At 38.7% G+C, this 18990-nt stretch overlaps 2 protein-coding genes across 5 annotated transcripts in view; one reads left to right on the forward strand and one right to left on the reverse strand.

Annotated features, from left to right (window-relative positions):
• Positions 1-1931, forward strand: part of FKBP1A (FKBP prolyl isomerase 1A) — a 33800-nt gene extending 31869 nt beyond the window's left edge. For 2 of the 3 annotated variants that reach the window (XM_077948895.1, XM_077948897.1), the window contains exon 5: positions 1212-1931. The gene's annotated coding sequence lies outside the window, so the exon portion shown is untranslated. The remainder of the gene's footprint in view (positions 1-1211) is intronic. The other variant, XM_077948893.1, reaches the window with a different exon arrangement.
• Positions 1-18990, reverse strand: part of LOC144332054 (uncharacterized) — a 55406-nt gene that overhangs the window by 16941 nt on the left and 19475 nt on the right. For both annotated transcript variants that reach the window (XM_077951395.1, XM_077951394.1), the window contains exon 3: positions 1750-1871. In XM_077951395.1, coding sequence (XP_077807521.1) covers positions 1795-1871 — 77 coding nt within the window. In that variant the 3' untranslated portion in view covers positions 1750-1794. The remainder of the gene's footprint in view (positions 1-1749; positions 1872-18990) is intronic.

The raw sequence follows: 18990 nt of genomic DNA on the forward strand, positions 1-18990 counted from the left end.
ACTCTGACAATTGATAGTTTAGCTGGGAATATTATTTTGTGTTGATAATTATTTTCTCTGAGGATGAAAGCATTGCTGCACTCTTGTGGAGCTTCCAGTGTTGTTGAGAAGGGTAATGTCATTTTGATTCCTGTTCCTTTATGTGTGATCTCATATTCCTTTCCGAAATCTTTCAGGATCTAATTTATCTATGGTATGATGAAATGTCATAATATAGCTTTGTGTGAGTCTTCTTTTTTCCTTTTCTCCCCTCCTTTTCCTCCTGTTTTTTGTTTACTATGTTAAGCATTTGGAAGGTCATTTTAATCTGGATACACGTGTCCTTCAGTTTGGAAGGTTTCTGATATTTCTTTGATGGGTATATTTTCCACAAATATATTTTCTCCCAAAAAATATTGGAAGAGTGGTATTATTTTACATTTTTAAACATTTACGCTTGGCTTAATAGAACACAAATGAGTTCTCACATCTTCTGCATTCAATCTTGCAATATGTTGTTTTGGTTGAAATCTATGAAGAAATTACAACTAAGCACATTTTTAAGGAAGCTTGTGTCTGAACAGATAGCAATACAGAAACCAACATAACGAAAAATATCTGGCATCTCTGTATCTGAGGACTTTGCTAAATGGGAAATAGTCATCTTTCTGAAAAGAATTTATCCAACCTTGCATTGGTAGAAAGCAAAACTGGCTTTGTTTCCCTGTACAAAAACCACCTAGCCCTTCATTTATATATTCAAATGTAGTTTGTGAAGACAGCAGTCACAGAAATCATGTATCCAATCTGTAAATACAATTAACCAAGAGAATATACAAGTCAGATCACCTTTCAATTGGTCTGACAATTGCCATCACAAAATGAGTCAGCTGGCCAAAGTGATGGGCAGACATTCTGAGAAATGTGTCATTAGGAGACTTCACCATTGTGTGAACATCATAAAGTATACTAACACAAATCTATATCGGATAGCCTACCTACCACACACCTAGGCTATACGGTACAACCTGTAGCTTGTAGGCTACAAACCTATACAGCATGTGACCGTTGAATACTACAGGCAATTGGAATACAGTGGTAAGTATTTGTGTATCTGAACAGATCTAAACATAGAAAAGGTGATGTATTACTCTGTGACGTTATGCTGCCAGTTGGCAACAGGAATTTTTGAGCTTCATTATGGTTTTATGGGACCATTGTTGTGTATGCAGCCCACCACTGATGAGAACATCGTATGCAGTGCATGACTGTACTTCGACCACCAGGGATACAAATGCATGGACTGGACAGAAGGAAGACCTCAGAGAACCTGAAGATGTGGATAAGACTGTTTAGTGAGGTTCTCACCTCATCACAAGCCACCAGGTATTCAGCATGGAGGGATGGTGACAGTTATGCAAGACATTGACATATGATGATACAGTGGTCATTCTTACATAAAACGAAGAAGACTGTCCAGTAGATTCTAAGAGTTTGCAGTAGATGGATCATCAAAGGATATGGGTAATCGTGTAGTAACAGGACTATGGGAATAAGTCCTTTACTAGGAATTTCACTAGTCCTGTTACTAACTCATAGGCCATGGAGCAATATAAGACCAAGGTTACAAACCCCTAAAATTCTCTGGCAAGAGAATGACTTTTTTATGTACTTTGGTCTGAGCATGTGATTCATCAGTATATGACAGCAGATCAATTCAGATACATCCAGAAGAAACCATCCTTTTATTCTGAAATGTCTTAACCATACCTGAAATAAGTGCTAAGTGATGCACCAGAATTTTCCTCCCTGGGATCAATGAGCAGTAGCACTGAGAGCAGAAATGGCAGCTGTGGTAACAGGAGCTGCTGTGGTCAGTAGGCTCTTGGGATCTGTCAGGCAAGAGCACAGGATAGTGACAATCCAAATGAAAGCAAAAACAAACATAAAAAGGAATGAACTGATATGCCAACAATGTGGATGAATCTCACAGACATTAAACTAAGTAAAAGAAGTCAGACTTTTTTTTTTTTTTTTTTTTTTTTTGAGACGGAGTCTCACTGTGTCACCAGGATAGAGTGCTGTGGTGTGATCTCGGCTCATTGTAACCTCCAACTCCCTGGTTCAAGCTATTCTCCTGCCTCAGTCTCCTGAGTAGCTGGGATTACAAGCACGTGCCACCATGCCCAGCTAATTTTTGTATTTTTAGTAGAGACGGAGTTTCACCATGTTGGCCAGGATGGTCTCGATCTCCTGACCTCGTGATCCACCCGCCTTGGCCTCCAAAAGTGCCAGGATTACAGGTGTGAGCCACCGCGCCCAGCCCAGACTTTTACACACATTATATTCTATGTGATTTTCTTCATATGGAACTCTAGAAAAGGCAAGTTCAGTTTATACTGGCAGAAATCAGGCCAGGTCTGAAGCTTTAGGATGGAGGAAACTGACTAGGAAGGAAGACAAAGGGAACCTTTTGGGGTAATGGAAATGTTCTATATCTTGATTGTGGTTAGGGTTACATGGGTATATACATTTGTCAAAACTCATGGAAATGTATACTTTAAATGGATACATTTTATTTCATGTAAATTATACCTCAAAAAGTTGATTAAAAAATACATGGGGCTTCCATTTTCACACAAGATAAAGTAAGTGGATTCCACCCTATTCCTTCTGTGAATTATAACCAAAAACTAGACAAAATACATAAAGCAACTATCAGAAACCTCTGAAGGTGGAGTAAACTAGGCAGACTGGCTAGGCAACTTGAGTCTCAAGGGATGACCTGGCAGGGAGTTCTCAGAGGCTTCCATAGCGTTCACATATTTCAACCTGGGCACTAGAGGAAGGCACAATCCGAGATGACCAACCAGCACAGACAACAAAACTCCTAAGGAAAATGCTTTCTCTAGTCAAAGGACTTAGAAGAGGACAGTAATGAAGGATGGCCCTTTTTTTATTTTTTTTTTGAAATGGAGTCTTGCTCTGTCTCCCAGGCTAGAGTGCAATGGCGCGATCTCGGCTCACTGCAACCTATTAACGAGCCCCATCCTGCACTAATGTGATAAGAGGTAACACCCCTCACTCCTCCTTCTTCCCTTGGGATGCTATGGAGACTCTAGGGTAGAGTCCTGTTGACTACCGTCTGCCCTGCAGTAACAGAGGCAGCACCTACCCCCTCACAGAGAGTGTGGGCAGAATTACAGAGAGGAGGGAGCTGCAGAAAAAGGGTCTTTCAATTTGTGCACATCCCCAAGTGGGCTATGTGTGAAACTCATCAGAATTAACACAGCAAAAGCTTTAAGAACTGAGCTATGATGTGGAATACCACTCGGGTTTCAGACTGGTCTCTGGGTAGCACACAGGCAGAGCAGACCAAGATAACGCTGAATTTGAAACCAAATTGACATTCAAACTCACTACAAAAGTGAGTCATGATGTGCATTCTGAATTTAAACGGTTGAATGCATGCTAAAGTAGAAATATAAAAAGGAATCAGAGTTTCAAAATACCCAAAGGACTGATAATACTGAATATTACTTGTCATGTCAGAAAACAGAAAAAGTCAACCAGAATGAGAAAAGACAATCAAGAGATGCCAATACCAAGACGGCACTGACGTTGGGATTGTCTGACAAGGATTTTTAAAGCAGCTATCATTAAAAAAAAAAAAAACTTTTAATGAGAAACTATTAACACTCAAAAAGCAAAGTTTCAATAAATAAACAGAAGATATAAAGAAACTCCAGCCGGGTCTGGTGGCTCATGCCTGTAATCCCAGCACTTTGGGAGCCCGAGGCAGGCGGATCACCTGAGGTCGGGAGTTCGAGACCAGCCTGACCAACATGGTGGAACCCCGTCTCTACTAAAAATACAAAATTAGCTGGGCATGGTGGTACGCACCTGTAAGCCCAGTTTCTTGGGAGGCTGAGGCAGAAGAATCGCTTGAACCCGGGAGGCGGAGGTTGTGGTGAGTCAAGATTGTGCCATTGCACTGCAGCCTGGGCAACAAAGAGTGAAACTCTGTCTCAAAAAACAAACAACAACAACAACAACAACAACAAAAAGAAACCCCAAATGGAAGATTTATTTTATTTTAAATCATTTTTTAAAAAAATATAGACAGGGTCTCACTATGTTGCCCAGGCTGCTCTCAAACTCCTGTGCTCAAGCAATCTGCCTGCCTCAGCCTCCCAAAGTGCTGGGATTACAGGTGTGAGCTACTGTGCCTAGCCTATTTTATTTTTTATTTGTTAACATTTCTTTTGAGACAGGGTTTGTCTCTGTCACCCAGGCTGGAGCGTTATGGCATGATCTCGGCTCACCTGCAAGCTCCAACTCTTGGGCTCAAGCGATCCTTCCACCTTAGCCTCCTGAATAGCTGAGACTACAGGCACGTGCCTTCATGCCCAGCTAAGTTTTTTGTATTTTTTATGGAGATGGAGTTTTGCCATGTTGCCCAGGCTGGTCTCAAACTCATGGACGTAAGTGATCTGCCTGCCTCAGCCTCCCAAAATGGTAGGATTACAGGCATAAGCCACCACACCCAGCCCCAGATGGAAGTTTTAGAACTTTATATATATATATATATATATATATATACACACACATATAAAATAACGAAACAAATTCACTGGATGGACACAATGGCAGAGTGGAGATGACAGAGGAAAGAAATATTGAACTTGAAGATAGACCAATAAAAGTTATACAATCTGAACAGAGAAAAAAAACCAATCGGTTTTTTAAAAATGAATAGGACTTTATGGAGCTATGGGAAAATACTCTAAGATCTAAATACTCTTTAGATCTAGGTTTAGGGACCTATGGGAAAATACTCCAAGATCTAAATACTCTTTAGATCTACTGGAGTTCCATAAGGACAGGAGAAAGAGTGCAGTGCTGAAAATATACTTAAAGAAATAATAGCTGAAAACTCCCCAAATTTGGTGGACATCTTCAGATTTAAGAAACTGAGCAAACCCCAAGCCAAGAGGACATAACAACCCTAAAATAGTATGCACTAAACAACAAAGTTGTAAAATAATGTGAAAACTGACAGAATTGAAAGAAGAAATAGATAAATCCACAATTACAGTGTGGACTTCAACATCCTTCTTATCACTAACTGATAGAACCATTAGAAAAATAAATAAATAAATAAATAAATAAATAAATCATCAAAGATTCGAAGACATTAACAACATGAACCAACAATATTTAAGTGACATTTATAGAACATTCCATCCAACAGCAGCAGAATACACATTTTTTTCAAGTGCACATGGAACATTTACCAAGATAGACCATATCCTGGGACATAAAACAAACTAACAAATTTAAAAGAATTGAAATTATATGAAGTATGTTTTCTGATCAGTTGTGATGGAATTAAACTGTATGCCTCTCACTCATTCTTAGAATGCAAGGCTGGTTTTATACTGAATTAATGATTAGTAACCTTAAAAAAAAGAAAGTACAAGGCCCAGATGGTTTCACTGGTGAATCCTACCAAACGTTTAAGGAATAAATGGTATCAGTTCTCTACAATTTCTTCCAGAAAACAGAAGCAGAGGGAATACTTCTTAAGTCATCCTATGAGGCCAGCACTACCCTAATACCGAAACCAGATTAAGATATTATAAGAAAGGAAAATTAAAAACCAATCTCTCATGAACATAGATGTACAACTCCTCAGTGAAATATTAGCAAATCAAGAGGAGGTAGAGCAAGATGGCTGAAAAGAAGCCTCCAGCAATTGTCTACCCTGCAAAAACACCAAATTGCACAATGATCCACACAAAAAAGCACCTTCATAGGAGCCAAAAATCAGATGAGTGATTACAGTACTTGGTATTAAAATCACATTAAAGATGCACTGAGTGTGGTATGGAGAGAGAATATGTGCACTTTTGGGAGAGAGCACAGTGACTGTGGGACATTGCATTGGAACTCAGTGCTGCCCTCTCACAGTGGAAAGCAACGGGGCAGAACTTAGCCAGTGCCCATGCCCTAGCCAGGGGCAAATCATCCATCCCAGCAGTCAGAACCTGAGTTCTGGCAAACCCCGCCAAAGTGGGCTAAAGTGCTCTGGGATCCTAAATAAATTTGGAAGGCAGTCTGGGCCAGAAGGACTGCAATTCCTGGGCAAGTCCTAGTGCTCTGCTGTGTTCGGAGCCAGTGTACTTGGGAGGCATGTGACCTAGTGAGACACCAGCTGGGGTGATCAAGGGAGTGCTTGTGTCATTTCTCCCCCAACTCCAGGCAGCACAGCTTACAGCTCCAGGAAAGATTCTTTCCCTCTGCTTGAGGAGAGAAGAAGAGTAAAGAGGACTTTTCTTTGGGCAAATTGGATACCAGCTCAGCCACAGTAGACTAGGACACCAAGCAGAGGTCTGAGGCACTCATTCCAGGCTCTAGCTTCTGGATGACATTTCTAAACTTACCAGAAGGGAACCCGCTGCCAGAACAGAAGGACCCAGTTCTGGCAAAATTCATCACCTGCTGACTAAAGGGCCCTTTGGCCCTGAATAATCAGCAGTGTTAGCCAAGTAGTACTGGCCGCAGGCCTTGGGTGAGACTCAGAGCCACACTGGCTTCATGTGTGACCCAGTGTATTCCCAGCTATGGTGGCCACAGGGAGAGACCCCTTCTGCCTAAGGAAAGGAGAGGGAAGAGTAAAGGGGACTTTGTCTTGCAGCTTGGGTACCAGCTTGGCCACGGTTGGGTAGAGTACCAAGTGGGACTCTGGGGCCCCAATTCTAGGTCTTGGCTCCTGGATGGCATTTCTGGACCCGTACTGGGCCAGAGGGAAGCCCACTGCCCTGAAAGGAGAGAATCAGGACTACAAGCATTCACCATAATCTGACTGAAGAGCCCTTGGGTCTTGAATGAACATTGGTGGTAGCCAGGTAGTACTCACCATGGGCCTGGGACAGTGGTGGCCATGGGGAGACTCCTCTGCTTGAGGAAAGGGGAGGGAATAGTGGAAAGGACTTTGTCTTGTGGCTTGGATGCCAGCGCAGCCTCAGTAGAATACAGCATCAGGTAGACTCCTAAGATTCCCAACTATAGGCCGTGCCTTCTGGACGACATCTATGGACCCACCTGGGGCCAATCTCAGACAGAGATTTATGAATATTTGGACAGATAATTCAAAATAGCCATTTTGAAGAAGCTCAACAAAATCATGTTGATAACAGAGAAGAAATTCAGAATCCTATCAGATAAATTTAACAAAGAGGTTGAAATAGTTAAACAGAACCAAGCAGAAACTCTGAAGCTGAAAAATGCAGCTGACATACTGAAGAATGCATCAGAGTCTCTTAACAGCAGAATTTGTCAAGCAGAAGAAAGAATTAGTGAGCTTGAAGACAGTGTATTTTAAAATACAGAGTCAGGAGACAAAAGAAAAAATAATAAGAAAGAATGAAGCATGCTTACAAGATCTAGAAAATAGCCTCCAAAGGGCAAATCTAAGAGTTATTGGCCATAAAGAGGCAGTAGAGAGAGAGACTGGGGTAGAAAATTTATTCAAAAGGATAATAACAGAGAACTTCTCAAATCTAGAGATATAAGATACCAATATTCAAATACAAGAAGATTATATAGAACACCAAGCAGATTTAACCCAAATAACACTACCTCAAGACATTTAATAATCAGACTCCCAAAAGTCAAAGATAAAAAAGGATCCTAAAAGCAGCCAAAGAAACAAATAACATACAAAGGAGCTCCAATACATCTGGCAACAGACTTCTCAGTGGAAACCTTACAGGCCAGGAGAGAGACTAGCATGACATACTTAAAGTGCTAAAGGAAGACAAACGTTTTTATACTGGAATTATCCAGTGAAAATATCCTTCAAACATGAAGGAAAAATAACGACTTTCCCAGACAAACAAAAGCTGAGGGATTTCATCAACACCAGATCTTTCCTACAAGAAATGCTAAAGGAATCTCTTCAATTAAAAAAACAAAAAGGATGTTATTGAGCAATAAGAAATCATCTGGGGGCTCACACCTTTAATCCCAGCCCTTTGGGAAGCCAAGGTTGGGGGATTGCTTGTGTCCAGGAGTTCAAGACCAGCCTGGGTAACGTAATGAAACCCCATCTCTACCAAAAGTAAAAATTAGCTGAGCATGGTGGTATGTGCCTAAAGTCCCAACTATTTGAAAGTCTGGGATGAGAGGATTGCTTGAGCCTGGGAGGTTGAGGCTGCAGTAAGCCACATTCCACTGCACTCCAGTGAGGGTGACAGTGAAGCCCTGTCTCAAAAAAAAAAAAAAAATCATCTGAAGGTATAAAATTCACAGATAATCATAAGTACACAGACACAGAATATTATAACACGGTAATTGTGGTGTGTAAACTACTGATATCTTGAGTAGAAAGACTAAATGATGACCCTATCAAAAATAATAACTACAACTTTTTAAGACATAGACAGTATAATAAGATATAAATAGAAACAACAAAAAGTCAAAAGCAGGGGGATGAAGTTAAAGTGTATAGTTTTTATTAATCTCTTTGCTTGTTTGTTAGTTGGTTTATGCAATCAGTGTTAAGTTGTCATCAGTTTAACATAACGGGTTACAAGATTTGCAAGCCTTATGGTGGCCTCAAATAAAAAAAATACAATGGATATACAAAAGTAATAGCAAGAAATTAAAACATACTACCTGAGAAAATCACCGTATTAAAAGGAAGATGGAAAGGAAGGAAAGAAGGAAAAGAAGACTACAAAACAACCAGAAAACAAATAACAAAATGGCAAGAGTAAATCCTTATCAATAATAACATTGAAGATAAATGGACTAAACTCTCCAGTCAAAAGACATAAAGTGGGCCAGGCACAGTGACTCACACCTGTAATCCCAACACTTTGGGAGGCCAAGGTAGGTGGATTACCTGAGGTCAGGAGTTTGAGACCAGCCTTGCCAACATGGCGAAACCCTGTCTCTCTACTAAAAACACAAAACTAGCCAAGTGTCATGGCATGTCTGTAGTCCCAGCTACTTGGGAGGCTGAGGCAAGAAGATCACTTGAACCTGGGCGCTGGAGGTTGCAGTGAGCCAAGACTGTGCTACTGCACTCCAGCCTGGGTGACAGAACAAGGCAAGAAAGAAAGAAAGGAAGGAAAGGAAAGAAAAGAAAGAAGCAGGGAGGGAGGGAGGAAGGAAGGGAAGGAAAGAAGGAAGGAAGGAAAGGTGGCTGAATGGATTTAAAAAAAATAAGACCCAATAATGTCTTGCCTACAAGAAACACACTTCATCTTTAAAGACACACGTAAACTGAAAATAAAGGGATGCAAAAAGACATTCCTTGCAAATGGAAACCAAAAGACAGCAGTATATTTCAAGACAAAAACCATAAAAAGAGACAAGATCATGAAATAATAGAGGGGTCAATTCATCAAGAGAATATAACGATTGTAAACCTATATGCACCCAACACTGGGTGCATATATAAAGCATATATTATTAGAGCTGGAGAGACAGACTCCAGTACAATAACTGGAGACTTCAGCATCCCACATGCAGCACTGAACAGATCATGCAGACCGAAAATCAACAAAGAAACGACTTAATCTGAACTATAGATTCCATCTATAGACCAAATGGACCTAATAGATATGTATAGAACATTTTATCCAATGACTACAAAATACACATTCTTCTCTGCACATGGATCATTCCAAGGATAGACAATAGGTTAGGCCCCAAAACAAGTTTTTAAAAATTCCAAAAAACTGAAATACTATCAAGTATCTTCTCTGACCACAATGGAATAAAACTAGAAATCCAATAACAAGAGGAATTTTGGAAACTGTACAAGCACATGGAAATTAAACAATATGCTCTTAAATGACTAGTGGGTCAATAAAGAAATTTAAGACGGAAAGTGAAAAACATTTTGTTATTGTATAAAAAATTTACAAATAGAAAAAAATAGGAAAAAAGAAAAAAGTTTATTGAAATAAATGAATATGGAAACACAACATACCAAACCCTATGGGATACAACAAAAGCAGCACTAAGAGGAAAATTTACAGCAATAAGCACCTATATCAAAAAAGTAGAAAAACTTCAAATAATCTAATGATGCATCTTAAAAAACTAGAAAGCAAAAGCAAACCAAACCCAAAATCACTAGAAGAAATAAAATCAGAGCAGAAGTAAATAAAATTGAAATTTAAAAATACAGATCAATGAAACAAAATTTTCTTTTTTTGAAAAGACAAACAATATTGATAAACCTTTAGCCCAACTAAGAAAAAAAAAAAAGAGAAGACTCTAATAAAATCTGAGATGAAAAGGAGACATTAAAACTGATACTGCAGAAATTCAAAGGATTATTAGACACTACAATGAGCAACTATATGCCAATAAACTGGAAAGTCTACAAGAAATACACAAATCAACCTACCAAGATTGAACCACGAAGAAATCCAAAACCTGAACAGATTAATAACAAGTGATGAGATCAAAGCCATAATAAAAAGTCTCACAGCAAAGAAAAGCCCAGGACCCAGTTGCTTCACTGCTGAATTTTATCAAGCATTTAAAGAAGAACTAATACCAATCCTACTCAAACTATTCTGAAAAATAGAGAAGGGAATACTTCCAAACTCATGCTACAAGGCCAGTATTACTCTGATACCAAAACCAGAGAAAGACATATCAAAAAAAGAAAACTACAGGCCAGGATCCCTGATGATCATTGATGCAAAAATTCTCCACAAAATACTAGCAAACCAAATTCACAGACACATTTAAAATATCATTCATGGCCGGGCATGGTGACTCAAGCCTGTAATCCCAACACTTTGGGAGGCTGAGGCAGGTAGATAACCTGAGGTCAGGAGTTTGAGACCAGCCTGGCCAATGTGGTGAAACCTCATCTACTAAAAATACAAAAATTAGCTAGGCGTGGTGGCGGGGGCCTGTAATCCCACCTACTAGGGAAGCTGAGGCAGGAGAATTGCTTGAACCTGGGAGGTGGAGGTCGCAGTGAGCTGTTGCAGATTGCGCCATGCACTCCAGCCTGGGCAACAAAAGCAAAACTCTGTCTCAAATACTAATAATAATAATTCATTATGACCAAGTGAGATTCATCCCAGGAATACAAGTATGGGTCAACATATGCAAATCAATCAATTTGATACATCTTATCAACAAGAATGAAGGACAAAAACTACATGATCATTTTAATTGATGCTGAAAAAGCATTTGATAAAATTCAACATCCCTCCATGATAAAAAAAAAAAAAACCCTCAAAAAACTGGGTAGAGAAGGAATGTACCGCAATATAATAAAACCCATATATGACAGACCCATCGCTAGTATCGTACTGAATGGAGAAAAACTAAAATCCTTTCCTTTAAGATCTGGAATAAGCCAAGGATGCCCAGTACACTATTATTCAACACAGTACTGGAAGTCCTAGCTAGAGCAATCAGACAAGAGAAAGAAATAAAGGGCACCCAAATTGGGAAAGAAGAAATCAAATTACCCTTGTTTTTAGACAATCTGATCTTCTATTTGGAAAAACCTAAAGGCTCCACCAAAAAACTGTTAGAACTGATAAATTCAGTAAAGTTGCAGAATACAAAATCAACATACAAAAATCTGTAGCATTTCTATATGCCAAGAATGAACAATCTGAAAAATAAATCAAGAAAGTAATTCCATTTGGAATAGTCACAAGTAAAATAAAATACTTAACAATAAACCAAAATAGTGAAAGGTCTCTACAATGAAAACTATAAAACATTGGTAAAATAAATTGAGGAAGACACAAAAAATAGAGATATTCCATGTTCATGGGTTGGAAGAATCAGTATTGTTAAAATGTCCATACTATCCAAAGCAATTTACAGAGTCAATGCAATTCCTATCAAAATACCAGTGACATTCTTAACAGAAATAGAAAAAAAGTCTACAATTCATATAGAACCACAAAAGACCCAGAATAGCCAAAGCTATTGTGAGCAAAAGGAACAAATTTGAGGAATCACATTACCTGACTTCAAATTATACTACAGAGCTGTAATAACCAAAACAGTATGTTAATGGCATAAAAACAGATGGACTAATGGAACAGAATAGAGAACCCAAAAACAAATCCATCCGATTTATTTAAACAAAGATGCCAAGAACCTAAGTTGGGAAAAAGGACAGTCTCTTCAATAAATGGCACTGGGGAAAGTGGATATCCATATGCAGAAGAATGAAACTAGACTATCTCCTGCAATATATACAAAAATCATTTTAAAATGAATTAAAGATTGAAATCTAATACCACAAACTATGAAACCACTAAAAGAAAACATTGGAGAAACTCTCCCAGACATTGGCAAAGTAATACCTCACAAGCACAGGCAGCCAAAGCAAAAATGGACAAATGGGATCACATGAAGTTAAAAAGCTTCTTCACTGCAAAGGAAACAATCAACAAAGTGAAGAGAAAACCCACAGAATGGGAGAAAATATTTGCAAGCTATCCATCTGATAGGAGATTAATAACCAGAATATATAAGGAACTCAAACAACTCAATGGGGAAAAAAAAATCTAATAATCTGAGTTTAAAATGGGCACAACATTTGAATAGACATTTCTCAAAAGAAGACATACAAATGGCAAACAGGCATAGGAAAAGTTGCTTAACATCATTATCATCAGAGAAATGCAAATCAAAACTACAGTGAGATATCCTCTCACCCCAGTTAAAATGGCTTTTATCCAAAACACAGGCAATAACAAATGCTGGTGAGGACGTAAAGGAAAGGCAACCCTCATACACTGTTGGTGGGAATGTAAATTGGTACAAACACTATGAAGAACAGTTTGGAAGTTCCTCAAAAAACTAAAAATAGAGATACCATATGATCCATCAATCCCACTGCTAGGTATATACCCAGAAGAAAGGAAATCAGTATATCAAAGAGATATTTGCACTCCATGTTTACTGTCACACTATTCACAATAGCCAACATTTGGAAGCAATGTAAGTGTCCATCAATAGATGAATGAATAAAGAAAATGTGGTACATATACACAATGGGGTACTATTCAGCCATAAAAAAGAATGAGATCCTGTCATTTGCAACAACATGGATGAAACTGAAGGTCATTATGTTAAGTGAAATAAGCCAGGCACAGAATGGCAAACTTCACATGTTCTCACTTATTTGGAGGAGCTAAAAATTTTTTAAATTGAACTCATGGAGATAAAGAGTAGAATGGTGGTTACCAGAGGCTGGGAAGGGTAGTTGGGGGAGTGGGGAGGGAAGTGGAGATGGTATATGGGTACAAAAATATAGTTAGATAGAATGAATAAGATCTAGTATTTGATAGCACAACAGGGTGACTACAGTCAACAAAATTTATTGCACAATTTAAAATAACTAAAAGAGTATATTTGGATTGTTTGTAACACAAAGGATAAATGCTTGAGGTGATGGATACCCCACTTATCCTGATGTGATTATTACACATTGAATGCCTGAATCAAAATATCACATGTACCCCATAAATATATATACCTACTATGTAGCCCCAATTTTTTTTTAAAATTAGCAAATCAAATCCAACAATGTATAAAAATCATTATACACCATGATTTGACCAAGCAAGATTTATTCCAGGCATGAACAACTGGTTCAACATTCAAAAATCAATTAATGTAATTCATCAAATCAGTAAGTTCAAGAAGAAAATCATGTGATCATATCAATGGATGCAGAAAAGGCAAAAATCCAACACCCTTTCATAATAAAAACTCGCAGCAACCTAGGAATAATAGGAAACATTCTCAAATTAACAAATGGGAGTTACAATCATTCTACAACTAACATCATACTTAACAATGAGAAACTGGATGTTTTCCCCCCTAATACTGGGTACAAGGCAAAGATGTCCCCTTTCACCACTCCTATTTAATATTGCACTAGAATTTCTTGCTAGTGCAATAAGACAAGAAAAGAGAATAAAAGGCATGCCAATTGGGAAAGAAGAAATAAAGCTGTCTTTATTTCTGTGCAGAGATGGCATAACTGTGTACATAGAAAATCCTAAAGATTCAACAATAAAAGACTCCTGGAACTAATAAATGATTATAGGAAGTTCACAGAATATAAAGTTAATATTTAAAAGTTTAGTGTTTTCCTTTGTGCCATCAATGAACAGTTAGAAGTTGAAATTAGAAACATAATGCTATTTACATTACCACCAAAAATAATGAAATACCTAGGCATAAATCCAACAAAATATGTACAGAATCAATATGAGGAAACATAGAAAACTCTGATGACAAAAATCAAAGAAGATATAAACAAATGGAGAGATATTCCCTGTATATGAATAGCAAAACTCAATAATTTTAAGATGAGAATTCTCCCCAACTCTATGTATAGATTCAACACAATCCAAATATAACTTGAATAAGCTAATTTGTGAATATTGACAGATTCTAAAGTTAATGTGGGAAGTCAAATGACCCAGAATGACCAACACAATCCTGAAAAAGAACAAAGTCAGAGGATTAACACTACCTGACTTTATGACTTACTATAAATCTAAAGTAGGCAAGACTGTGTGGTATTGGTGAAAAAACAGACAAATTGATCAACAGCACAGAATAGAGAGCCCAGAAATACACCCGCATAAATATAGTCAAATTATATTTGACAAAGAAGCAAAGGCAATTCAGTGCAGGAAGAGGCAAGATAATCTTTTTAACAAATGGGAAAAGCCAGACGGAGTCCTTCCATCTTTTACAAAAGTTAGATCAAAATGGATCTTAGACTTCAACGTGAAACATAAAACTACAAAACTTACAGAAGCTAATATAGGAACAAATCTGGGTGGTTTGGGGTTTGGTGATGAGTTTTTAAATTCAACATCAAAAGCACAACCCATGGAATAAAAAATTCTTATACTGAACTTCACAAAAATTAAAAACTTCTGCTCTGTGAAACAATGTTAAGAGCATGAAAAGGTAAGCCAAGGATTAGAAGTTATTTGCAAAACACATTAACTGATAAAGGACTGGTATTCAAAATTATAAATACTTAAAACTCAACAATAAGAAAAGAACCTAATTTTTTAAACGGGCAAAAGGTCTGAAAATTACACCTCACTAAAGAAAATATGCAGGTGACGAATAAGCATAGAAATTAAGATCCATATCATATGTCATTAGGAGATTGCAAATTAAAATTAGATTTCACTACATATCTTTTAGAGTGACTAAAATCCACAAAACTGACAATACCAAATGCTGGCAACAGAATGCCCTTTCATTGCTGATTAAGAATGCAAAACAGTATAGCCACTTTGGAAGAGTTCAGCAGTTCCTTATAAAACTAAAATATTTGCAGCATATGATCCAGTAATGGCACTCCTAGATATTTACCCAAATGAGTTGTAAACTTATGTCCACACAAAAACCTGCACATGAATATTTATAGTAGCTTTATTCACAATTGGCAGAAACTGGAAGCCAACCAAGATGTCCTTTAAAAGATGAATGAATTTAAGTCTGGCACATCCATTCAATGGAATATTATTCAGCAATAGAAAGAAATGAGCTAGCAAGCTAAGAAAAGACACGGAAGAAACAAATGCATATTACTAAGTGAAAGAAGCCAGTCTGAAAAGTCTACACAGTGTATGATTTCTGCAAAAAGCAGAACTATAGGGAATGTAAAAAGGTCAGTCAGTGGTTGCCAGGGGTTTGTTGTGAGGGCAGAGGGTTAAATAGGTAGAGTACAGAGGCTTTTCAGGGCAGTAAAACTATTCTGTATGACAGTGTAATGGTGGATACACATTATGCATTTGTCAGAACCCCACAGATCTGTACAATACGAAAAAAGAGAACCTTAATATAGACTATAGTTAATAATAATGTATCAATATTGGTTTATTAATTAAAGCAAAAATGCCTTTGGTACATGGTGCCAAACTGTGCTCCCGAGGTTCAAAGGGCCCTGCTTCATGTACCTTTTCCTTTGTGGCTTTGTGTTATCAACCAAGTTGTTAGGGTTGACTTGCAGGGTAGCTTGTCCAGTTCTTTCCTCTCCATGTGAGCCTCCAAAGAACTGCTTAAGTGTCCTCACAACATGGTCGTTGGTTTCCCCTAGATCCAGTGATCCAAAAGACCAACATGGAAGCTGCAGTGCCTTTTATAACCCAGTTTGAAAGTCACACACTGTCACTTGCATCATACTCTACTAATAACAGGTCAGCCCTGATTCACTGTGGGAGGAGACTGCACAAGGGCATGAATACCAGGAGGTAAGTGTCCTCTGGGACCATCCTGAAGGCTGGCTACCACAGGCCCAAAGCCTGTTTCTAGACCCAGCTCCCGCAGGTCTTGAGGTTCAATTCCTACTTCCAATAGTGGGATATTTATTTTTGGTTTCTGGTGGACAAAGATTTTGAGAATGGGTGTATGTTTATTTTTATGTATATATTTAAATTTTTTTCTATCATTTTTGTGTTTTTCAAGTAAAAAGATAAATTTTAGCATGTGCTAATCTATTGACTTGATCCCCAAATCTCCTATTTCTCTTCTAAAAGTTTATTTTTCCATTATAAAATTACTTCAGCTTTATAGTAAAAGAGGGAGGTATAGAAGAATTCAAAATCTTGTCCCTTCCGGCCAGGTGCAGTGGCTCACGTCTGTAATCCCAGCACTTTGGGAGGCCGAGGCGGGCGAATCACGAGGTCAGGAGATCAAGACCATCCTGGCTAACACAGTGAAACCCCGTATCTACTAAAAATAATATAAAAAATTAACTGGGCGTGGTGGCAGGCGGCTGTAGTCCCAGCTACTCAGGAGGCTGAGGCAGGAGAATGGCGTGAACGCGGGAGGCGGAGCGTGCAGTGAGCAGAGACCTGGCGTGAACCCAGGAGACAGAGCTTGCAGTGAGCAGAGACCGTGTGCCACTGCACTCCAGCCTGGACGACAGAGCGAGGCTCTGTCTCAAAAAACAAAAACAAAAACAAAACCTTATCCCTTCCAAAACAACCTGTAATAATTTATTATTGTATTTTCCTCCAGTATTTTTAAAATAAGGTTTTTAAAATTTTTAAAAATCATGTAGCCAATGCACATTCATTTTGGAAAAATTATTTAATAGATAAAAACCAAAAACAATAAAATAGCTAGCATTTGTAATTCTTCACCCAGATTTATTTATTTATTCTAGGTTTATTCTAGGCTTTTTTCCTGTGTACACACATAAAAATTCACGTGCATATATATACCAACACCTTTTAAAAGTGGGTTTCTACTGCATATGCCACTACCTGCCTGGGTTATTAAATTTATTCCTTAGAGTGTCATTTAAATTCCTGAAGAGCAATCTGCTATATGGGTGTGTGTGTGTGTGATATTCTTTAGTCAATCATTCACTATTTTTAATCACCTAGACTTTTTCTCACTACCATAAACGATGTGATGAAGATCCTTGGCTAAATCTTCATTTACCTCACAGTTATTCCTTAGAGCTAAATCCTAGGAGTAGGAGAACTCTTGGTTCAAAGAGTATGTACACTTTTCAGGCTTTTGATACATTTTATCACAATCCCTTCCATCAGGTCTTCTTCTTGAGGCAGGAAAATAGGGTCTGGAGGCAGGCAACATAAGGCCGATTTCACACTTCAGCTATGACAGGAAATATCCTCTCCATGAGGCATATACTAAGTAAATGACTTTGTAACTTTACTTCATCCTCTTCATTTACACAGGGCGTACCCCAAGTAACCAAAGGAATCCTCTAGAGGGTATTTAAATTCCCAAAAATTCTGTAATGGGGTCCCTGAGCCCCTATGCTCGGGTCCATTCCCAAACTGTGGGGTATACTTTCATTTTCAGTAAATTTCTGCTTTTGTTGCTTCATTCTTTCCTTACTTTGTTTGCGCATTTTGTCCAATTCTTTGTTCAAGACGCCAAGAACCTGGACACCCTCCACTGGTAATACTCTTACAATTATGCAGTTGTGCAGTGCATAGCCCGTGCCACTATATGTGGCGGTGTTGCCCACTTAGCAGTGAGGACTGCATATTTTCCTGCATTATCACCAAAACAATGTTATCATCTTTTATTTATTTATTTATTTTTGAGTCAGAGCCTTGCTCTGTCACCCAGGCTGGAGTGCAGTGGCGCAGTCTCAGCTCACTGCAACTTCTGCCTCTCGGGCTCAAGCCATCCTCCCACCTCAGCCTTCCGAGTAGCTGGGACTACAGGCATGTGCCACCATGCTTGGCTAATTTTTGTATTTTTTGTAAAGATGGGGTCTCACTATTTTACCCAGGCTGGTCTTGAACTCCTGAGCTCAAGTGATCCACCTGCCTTGGCCTCCCAAATGCTGGGATTACAGGTGTAAGCCACCGTGCCCAGCCTGGATGTTATCATCTTTTAAATGTTTGCTAAATGATGAGTGAAAAAGTATTTCGTCATTCTATTTTTTTTTTTTTTTTTTTTTTTGAGATGAAGTCTCGCTCTTGTCCCCCAGGGTGGAGTGCAATGACGCGATCTCGGCTCACTGCAACCTCTGCCTCCCAGGTTCAAGCAATTCTCCTGCCTCAGCCTCCTGAGTAGCTGGGATTACAGGGACCTGCCACCACGCCCGGCAAATTTTTCGTATTTTAAGTAGAGATGGGGTTTCACCATGTTGGCCAGGCTGGTCTCAAACTCCTGACCTCAGGTGATCTGTCCGGCCTCCCGAAGTGCTGGGATTAAAGCCACTGCGCCCGGGTAATGCATATTTTTAATATACTGTAAGTGTGGTTCCAGTGACTCATTGAAGAAATATTTATTGAGGTCCTATAACACAATAGTAAACAAGAGTCGCTGTCGTCATGGACCTTAACTTCCAGTGTATGCACTGCATATCTGTTTAGGTGTCCTGCCCCTCACCTCTGTTAGGACAGGGACATCCCCATCATGGTCTCCTCTCTGCTTTGGCAAGACATTAGATGTGACCCATCACAGGCTCCT

This window comes from Macaca mulatta, chromosome 10, assembly GCF_049350105.2.
Source record: "Macaca mulatta isolate MMU2019108-1 chromosome 10, T2T-MMU8v2.0, whole genome shotgun sequence".
NCBI classification, from domain to species: domain Eukaryota; kingdom Metazoa; phylum Chordata; class Mammalia; order Primates; family Cercopithecidae; genus Macaca; species Macaca mulatta.